At 37.7% G+C, this 9,161-nt stretch overlaps 2 protein-coding genes across 2 annotated transcripts; one reads left to right on the top strand and one right to left on the bottom strand.

Annotated features, from left to right (window-relative positions):
• The first annotated feature begins 1,365 nt into the window (after positions 1 to 1,365).
• On the top strand, positions 1,366 to 4,546 carry LOC113333232. Its single transcript, XM_026579743.1, has 8 exons — positions 1,366 to 1,739; positions 1,840 to 1,907; positions 2,100 to 2,166; positions 2,281 to 2,435; positions 2,526 to 2,596; positions 2,890 to 2,958; positions 3,258 to 3,358; positions 3,797 to 4,546. Exons 1-8 carry the CDS (start codon positions 1,488 to 1,490, stop codon positions 4,088 to 4,090), a joined length of 1,077 nt encoding a protein of 358 aa, XP_026435528.1. The 5' UTR covers positions 1,366 to 1,487; the 3' UTR covers positions 4,091 to 4,546.
• A 114-nt stretch (positions 4,547 to 4,660) lies between these two features.
• On the bottom strand, positions 4,661 to 5,728 carry LOC113332844 (F-box protein At3g07870-like). The gene has a single exon (XM_026579345.1). The coding sequence runs from the start codon at positions 5,726 to 5,728 to the stop codon at positions 4,661 to 4,663; it is 1,068 nt and encodes a 355-aa protein (XP_026435130.1).
• Between the last annotated feature and the right edge of the window lie 3,433 nt (positions 5,729 to 9,161).

Here is a 9,161-nt window from a genome sequence, read left to right as displayed (position 1 = left end):
GCTTTTAAAGGTTCCAGAACCCCAATCCATTTAAGTCAAATCTTCTAAAGATTCCAGAAAACCAATTAATGACACAAAGCTACCATTGGGGAGAAAAACTTGATCTACCATCCATAATACAAAAATACGTTCAAGCTCGGGATAATCTTCATCTCTGTTTATCCCCCTGGCATGGTAACGGGTCAAAAAAGCCTCCAAACCAGACACTCTTAATCCAAATGAGTGTAACTGTCTGGATTCTGGCTTTCCTTTCAGTATCATTTGCGTACAAGGGGAGTAATTGTTTCCATCTTCCTTGTGATGTCCACTTTAACTGGTTGAATTGTACTATGTCACCCTCACTTTTTATTCCAGTCAACATATACAAATCTTACGGTGTGAACCCTAAAAACAACATGGTCATAAAATTAAAGTTTGTATGTGGTACTAAAATTTGTATAAAACTAAAAAATTGAATCTCTAAAAATTAAAATTTGACTCTGAACTACAAATTAAACTACTGAATGGAAAAATAAAACTTACCACACTCGAAATCTTTGAAAAAAAACGTATTTGAAGTGTTCCACCAACGCTCACAAAGAACTCACACAATTTGAGTCTGGTGGTTTTTGCCTTTCATGAAATATAAACGCTGCCAAGGATATCTTCTCAAGGATTCTTGAACAGGTTGGGGGTGTAACTCAAAAACTTCGGTTAGCTCAGACCACCCACCTTTTACTTTGGGTAAAAGAACTCGTTCGGGATGGTTACATAAATGCGTAGATGTTACACCAGCTCCAACCAGTTGCCTAACATTAGCGAACTCTTGCTCTTTATCCTGAACCCATACAATATCATTATCTGTAGCACCTTTTCCTTTTTTTTTCCTGTTTCTTTTTTTTTGTCTATTTGTTTTGGTACTACTCATTTTTAAGAAATCGCTCTGGTCTGCTCTCTAGGGGAGAAAGAAGAAAAAAAATATTTGTGAATGGAAAACTGAATGGAATGGTGGTATTTATAGCCGGTGGAGCACCGACCGTGAACGATGGAGGCTCGATCGCTTAACTTATTTCCCATAGTAGCTCGACCAGTTTACCAGGCCAGCTGGCATGGCAAATGGGGAGTTTAGCCATCCCATAGGAACCGACCTATTAGTAATACTAATACATCTCCCCTTGCCTAAATTGGATATCATTAGGTACGGGCGATCGGGAGGCATACCAAAATCCAAGACAAAATATATATTTGTGCTTTGGATTTTGGACTGGTTGTTTGATTGATTTGTTTTCGCGAGTGCACAACTATTTGTTTACGTAAGCAATCCCACGAGTCGGGATGTATCTGGAAAGTCAATAAAATGCTCGTCATTCATTCAGATATGGTCAACCTAATGTAAGTCAACCAAATTGGTCTATCATCAGCTTAACTCATGGCAGTTCGATTTACAGATATCCCCATTTTGATTTCTCACTAATTCAGCTTCTGGTGATTTTTCCTTCAAATAAATCATGTATCGAATCTTGATAATATTTTTGTTATTTACAGCAGTTGGATTAGTGAAATCACATAATGAAGGAGGTGAATGGAGTTGTGAATCAGAATCTGAAAATAGAATTGAAGCTATTTTTAAACCTGGTGTTATCACAATCGATGGGCATACAGATGATTGGAAAGATATCGATGGTTTTGAATTTTCTCTTCTTCCTGCTCTTGACCCACATCAAGATGATGCTTATAAAGCTGGATCAATGACTGTCAAGGTTCGTGCTTCTTACCCTCAATTTTTAGTTGATTTTCTGTAAAATTTGCTTTGTTTTAGTAAGGATTTTGTTTAATAAAACAAGGTTTGTTTTGATTTAGGCTGTACATGATGGCAACAATGTGTTTTTCATGTTGGAAGTTAATGGCAAGTATGCTTACTCAAAAGGGTAAGTTTCAATCAGCTTTTTCAAGTTCATTCATCTACCAAGATTTTTAGATTACATCATTCTTTACTGCAGGGTCACCTCCCCATCTTGAACAGGATGTACTCTAATAGATTCGTTGTTTCACCATATTCAATTTCCTACTAGTAGCACACTAAAGAAAAAATATTGATTTTGTTTTTGATTGTGCTGTAGTGACAATAACAAATGTCCTTCTGTTGCTCTTATGTTTCAAGTTGGGGAGAATGCCACATATCATAATGTAAGTCGATTTAAAGGTCTCAACATTAGATTGGTTGCTTAGTTGGTATGAATTTATATGCTTTTTGTTTTTTGTTTCTTAGAATTGAAACTGAGAAAAGCTGTATTTTTCAAGATGGGAGGGTGTAAGGAATCACCAGATTCATGTTCCAGCAAGACCTGCAAAGGAACTGAAGTGGATATTATGCATTTCTCCATTGGAAATGCTATTCCTGGACGGCTCTATGGAGGAAATCCAATAGATAATAGAGAAGGACATGGGGGTGACAGGTGATTAAGTCTCAGTCAGTTGGTTTTTGGATTTGAATGATTCATGTGATGTTTATCGTTATGTATGTTAATATATCTTTTGGTTTATAGGTTCGGACATTTGGTTGATCTGTATACTTGGACTCCTCACTGTCGACACCTCGATGGTATCAGTCCTACAGGTGCTGGTTACATTTCTTGTTTTTGTTTTTATTGTTCTTCAAAGTTCAAACTGAAACCAGCTGTAAATTAACAATATTGTCAAACTCTATTCTACTCCATGTCTATAACTACCGACTGTGCATGAATAGAGTAAACATACACTTGTAGTAAACACAGAGGTGTATCATTTTTCCAAATTCTTGGATAATTAAATTCTTAGTTTTGGACCTCTTCAATTGTGATCCGCATTCTTCCTCCTATTTCCTGTGTTTCTTTTTGCTGCATTTATTTATTATTTTTGGTTCCTTTCTAGGAAATGATACTAGTGCCCAAAATGACTGGAAAGGTGCATGGTGGCACGATAGCTTCAAGGTCCACTCAGGTAACACACCCATATGCTGATTGATCTTAACCATCTTACTAAAGACTTGAAAATCACAAAAAGAATGAAAAGAGAAATATCGTTTGAAGAACTCTTCACTGTTTTTAAGTATCGTTGGGTTAGGCCAGACGACAGGACCATCGAGGAGGAAACCTCTACTATTTCTGATCAATAGGGCTTGTACTAAGCACACAACTCCTTTTTCTATATGAATTTGGTTAATATTTTCGTATGAAATATATACGTCCATGCAACTTTCTTCTGGTCAACCTTCAAGTTCTGAAAGATTTCTCTGGCAGGTTTTGTAGCAGAAGACAGCCCATATTCATCTGAGGATCAAGATGGTAAATACTTCTTCGAATTTTCCAGGCCTTTGAGAACCATGGATCACCTTCAACAGGTTAGCCGTCCTTAACTTCTGCTTTTGGTAATCTTTGACTTCCCAAGGAATTATGTTTAAGCCAATACACGTTCTCCAGCATGTTAACCTAATTAAAAGAGTAATGCAAATATGTTTCCTTTCAGTAATCATAGAGCAATTTACAAACCTGAACCAACTTACTAAGCCAAGTTAAAACTGCACATAATCTAAACTAGGATTGTTCAAAAGTTGTTCAAGCCATGTATAGGGATTGTTGCTGGAACTGCTTCGCATTTTGCTTCCTGTAGGCGAAATGCCTAGTTGACCTGTTTTGAAGAACTTCTTTTGAAATTACTGAACACCAAATTCACTAATTCGATGAGGTCTAAATGTCGAGATGAGTTGCAATGATAAATTGATAATATATTGGTTCATGCCCTAGCTGTTAGAGTTTAAATTCATTACTGAAAAATGCAGGATGTTCAATTTTCAATCGGCCAACCAACAAATATGGCAGTAGCATTCTGGTACCCTGAGGATGGAAAACCATGGCACGGGTCTGGGCATTACTCTATTAGCTGTAACTGGGTACCATTAGATTTGCCCTCAAGCAGCTCACTTGCTACTAGGGCAGGTTCAGGAAACTCATCCGGTGCTATCAGTGCTTTCTCTCTTCTCTTCTCTTTGGTTGCATTTTTCTCATCTATATTTGTCGGGTATTATGTCTCTAAAAACAAGTCTATCCCTTTCACGCCTATGGATCGTCTATAGGTGGTATGGTTGAGGCTTGATTTTTTATTTATTTTTCGTGAGTTTGTATTCTTTTAGGCGTGGTTCTGTTGAGGTTTGTGTTGCCTTTGATTTCTTCCCCAGGGTTGGCAGATCTGATTTCACTTGATTCTTGTATGTGATTATTGTTAAAGTGTCATAGTTGATAAAGTTAGGGTACGAACGGTTCAGTTAAAAGACCATTCTATTGTTATTGGTTAGAGTTGAGTTTTCATCTCATACTGGATTCTCATTACACCTTTTCCAGTTCTACTACACTCAATCCCTTTAACTGAACCCAAAGTACATACCATTAGCATATGAATAAGTGTGTCTGGTCTAGTATTGTTTACAATGTGAACAGGGTAAGGTAACATTTTGATGAAATTTCAGTGTATCTAGCATTTGGAGAACCTTGTATATTTCTAAAAGTGGAAAGGAAAGCTCTTATTTTATAGACAGAAAACAGTCTTAAATCTGGAACTCTTTATACAGAATTCTAATAATCCAAACTCAGAGCTAGTACTCAAACATTGAATGGCGTGAAACTAATAAAATTTGGAAGGGCCTTGTTTACCATTCGTTGATTTCTATGCATTTTCTAAGCTTGGACTTTTCTCCTAAAGCTTTCAGGGAAACAATAGTATTCTTGTGAGGAATGGCTTGAAAATATTTCAAATCGCCAGCAGCAGCATCACCCATGAGCTTTTTAAAAGTTTTTGCTTCTAAATCATAGCAACAAAGAACGGCTCTGTTGTACCACAATAGAACATTATTGTTCTTCAAGAGGGCGAATGGCTCATAATCTTCACACTTGTTGAGTCCCTGCCACGCTATACTGAACTCCTTACACCAGCTCCACGAAGAATCATAGCTATCATGTCGATTCATGCTAGAATCACAAAGCTTATTCCTCCCCGTCATTTTTAGCAGCCAAATGTCGACACGGTCACTTGGCTCTTTATGAACGACGCACAAGTGTCCTCCCACTTCATGGAGTCTATAAGAAGAATACTTACCTGAATTGTTTAAACACGGTGGTGATAGGATTAACTTAAACTCCTCATCGACCAAATCGAAGGCCGTTATGGTACGGCATATGCGGTCTAGCCAATGAAGAGCTCCATCAACGAGGATGCCCGGAGATGATAAGAACTGGCAAGCAACTTTTCCTATTTTTCTCCACCCATGACTACTGCCAAGAGTGTATACCTCAATCTGTGCAGCAGAGGCCTGATCTAAGAATTTGTTGTAGATTCTTACAACCTTGTACTCATTGGTAACCTGATGGTAACCAAAACCGCTCACCACAAGGCCATCTTTTTCAGTTATTCCTGGAAGATTAACGTATTCTCTAGTGTAAGGGTTACATATATAAATAGGATCATCGATACCATGGTGAGGTATTGAGAAACAAACCAAAACGTTGCACGAACCAACCATGACTTTGGTACATGACCGATATGGCATGTTGATGGGAGGATGGTCAGTCTTTGACTTTGTAACAAGTGTTCTGTAAAAGTGTTCTTTATCAGGGTCATTATCATCACACTCTCGATAACAAAGGCTGGCCCTGCCTTCCTCACATAAGACAATGGAGAAAAGTATACCCATCTTGGCAGATTGGAGGAGATTCCGCATTGTTTGACATACTAGTTTGTAGGAATTGACGTTTAGTCCCAAAATTTGTGGGCTTTGGACGTTTTAGTCCTGTCCTGTCAAGCCTAGTACAAGAAGGTCTAAACTTATCAAATCTGTCACCATAGTGTCCGTGCTTCAGTTATGAGAATTTTGATATTTTCTGATGCACGTTTGAGCAATATTTGGAGAAAATATGCAAAATCCATGGTTTTGCTGAAACCGGCAAAAATACATGAGATGATGAAAATAATAAATAAACAAGGAATCACAAGGTGTGGGACTGGCCACGGCTAGGGCATGGCCGGCCGGCTGACACGCGGTCCTACATGCTTTTCCCAATTTTATGTATTTTTCTCTGATTTAAGGGAAATTCCATGAAACTGGAGAGTTTGGCGAAATTAGGGAACTTCCATGAGATGAGAGGCATAAATTAAAATATAAAATAGGGAATGGGAGTGTGGGACCGGCAATGGCCGTGGCATGGCCGGCCGTCCAATGGGCACGGGCCCAAAGGCACTCTTCCCAATTTTATGTAATTTTGACGATTTTAGATAATTTTTCATAAAATCAAAGGGATTTGTTGAAAACCAAGATATTTTGTTGAAATTAGAGAGTTTTCATGAAATCAGGAAACCAAACACCAAATAATAATAAAATAATGGGCGTGTGGGACCGACTAGGGCATGGCCGGCCGGCTAGAGCCCGGTCCCACAAGTTTTCCTAATTTTCCATGAGAGAAAATACATGAAATTAGGTAATTTTAAGGAAAATTCATAAAATCAAGGAATTTTCATAATTTGAGAAGAAATAATAAAATAATGGGACGTGAGGTGTGGGATCGGCCAAGGCATGACCGGCTGGCGGTCCCGCGACACCTTTCCCTAATTTTATTAAAATCATGTGATTTAGATAAAAATACATGAAATTAGGTAACTTTCATGATTTTAGGGAAAATTCATAAAATCAAGGAATTTTCATAATTTGAGAGAAATAATAAAATAATGAAGACGTGAGGTGTGGGACCGGCCACAGCCAAGGCATGGCCGGCTGGTGCTCGGTCCCGCGACACCTTTCCCTAATTTTATTATTTTTTGATAAAATCATGTGATTTAGATAATTTCTTTGAAATAAAGGAAATTTGCTCGAACGAGAAGATTTTCATGAGATCGTGAAAATAGGTAAAAATATGGTAAAATATAAAATTGGGAGAGGGACTAGTCATGGCATGACTGGCTGGCGAGCCTAGTCCCCTGGCGCTTTTTTTTAATATTTTATTATTATTATTTTCCCTTCCTATTTTGCATAGCATCCTCGTTCGTTCGTATTTTTGAAATGCTCGTTCGTGCATTCAAAATGCTGGTATGTGCATTATCTGCTAATTACACTTGCACCATTTTTGTCAGGGCTTATTTGATGCTTAGATGCCTATTCCGTTGAATATTTATTACTAACCTGTGGAATTCTGTTGGGAAGAACCACAGATTGAAGTAACGAAATATAATGAGGAATCGTAGAATATTGCTGAATATTCAGGCGATTAATTGACGACTCGTAGAATATTGCTGGATATTCAGACGATGGCTCGTAGAATATTGCTGGATATTCAGACGATTTAAGATAATTAATTGCTGGCTCTATACTAGAAGGGCTTCCTGTCTAGGAGCATTAATTACCTGAGGGCTGAGCAATATGAACTTGCTGGAGTGTCATATTGCTCTTGCATAGTCGGGGAAAATCTAGTTACATCCCGAAGACGTTGTCGCTCTATACTAGCAGACATGTTGTCTAGGAGCCGCCCAATCTTTCGATTCTATACAGTATGAGATGTGACGTGGCCTCAGCTGAGAGACTGCACATCTTCATCTTCTCTGAGAGACTTTCTCCATCAGAGGTGGCATGAGCTTTCATGCACAGAGACATGAGTCTCGATACTCATATGATTGCCGGATCCGGAGTAATTACTGAAATTGCTCAGTATTCATGAGATGTGTTGTGGCCTCAGCTGAGAGACTACACATATACACGTACTCTGAGAGACATCCTTCTCAGTCATAGATTTATGACATGAGCTTTCATGCTTTAATGAGAGACATGAGTCTCAATACTCATCTGGTTGCCGAATCTGGAGTATAGTTTTACAATTCTACCCTTTGTTGAAAATCCACCATCTACACACGGGTACCCTGCTTAGTGAGGAACAGTCATGTTTCTCAGTCAGCATTTAATGGTGATTTTCCAGGTATAAAAATAAGTAATTGAACTTAGTCATACGATAAGATATTACCGGATTTCGACTGAATGAGAAAATCATGGTTTGAGCGGGAACCTATGTGGCATAATAGAGCGTCATCCAGTGAACATAAAACCGTGTAGAACCGCTGGTTCGATGGTGGAACCTTGGTTGGTTTAGGATTCACGGGTCGGGCGCAAAAGGGAAATCCTTATGGAATTAGGTTTTGGAAATAAAATTAGGTATAAAAGGAAATTAATCCTTTTTTTTATTTCTTCCCACAACCGACCACCATCTTCATCTTCCTCCCATCTCACGTCCGAGCATCAGGAGCAGCAGGAGAAGTTCGCCGGAATTCCACCGCCGGCGCCGTCCGTTCACCGTCCGGCCGAATTCCGGCCGATAACGTCCAGGTAATTTTTTTATTTTTTATTTTTGTACTTTTGCTGGATGATTTCATGAGTTGTTCATACTTCCATCATGTTAAAATTCTATACATGTGTATATGTTGACGTGAGTTTTGTAGAAAAACCCTTGTTTTATCAAACATATGTTCGTTCGATCGTTAGTTTTGAAAACTAATAAAAACCTCTGATTTATGGGAGATTTTTTTTTATATATATGGACTTAGGTCCAGTGATAAAACTTAGTGTATGAGCTTTCATGTGAACCAAGATTTTACCTTAATAGATGTGAGCTTTCACAAAACCGAAATAAACCCCGTTTTAGAAGACGATGCTCATTCGAGGAAAATAGATATACATTTTTATGTATGTGAACTTATGTCCAGTGATAAAACTTTATTTATGAGCTTTCATGAGAATTAGTATTTGATCACAATAGGTGTGAGCTTTCACAAAACTAGCATAAACCTTCGTTTTTAATAAAACGCTAATACGAAGGAAAATAGTTTTTTTGTATATATATGTAGCCGTGACATATTTTATGTGAAACATGATGACATATTTTATTCACATGGATTTTTTCTTATTAGATAAATTCTGAAAATTTATATGAATAAATTGCATTAATTATTGTTTTGTAAAATCAAGACATGGGTTTTGAGTAACCTTTAAACTATACAACTTATGTGTGATGAAATCATGTCTTATTGTAAATATCATAGTTCAGTTGTGCGAATGTTCACATTATGAAAATTATGTACATGATCTTATGAGAAAATCATTTTCCATGAACTAATGA

Source organism: Papaver somniferum, unplaced genomic scaffold (assembly GCF_003573695.1).
Source record: "Papaver somniferum cultivar HN1 unplaced genomic scaffold, ASM357369v1 unplaced-scaffold_132, whole genome shotgun sequence".
Taxonomy (NCBI): Eukaryota; Viridiplantae; Streptophyta; class Magnoliopsida; order Ranunculales; family Papaveraceae; genus Papaver; species Papaver somniferum.
This window is presented reverse-complemented; position numbering and strand designations above follow the sequence as displayed.

Excerpts from the sequence above, each read along its gene's own strand:
- LOC113333232 (XM_026579743.1), top strand. The coding sequence starts at position 1,488 with ATGTATCGAATCTTGATAATATTTTTGTTATTTACAGCAGTTGGATTA. Across the intron at positions 1,908-2,099 it reads AAGTATGCTTACTCAAAAGG|TGACAATAACAAATGTCCTT; the intron begins GTAAGTTTCAAT and ends ATTGTGCTGTAG. Across the intron at positions 2,436-2,525 it reads GAAGGACATGGGGGTGACAG|GTTCGGACATTTGGTTGATC; the intron begins GTGATTAAGTCT and ends TTTGGTTTATAG.
- LOC113332844 (XM_026579345.1), bottom strand. The coding sequence starts at position 5,728 with ATGCGGAATCTCCTCCAATCTGCCAAGATGGGTATACTTTTCTCCATT.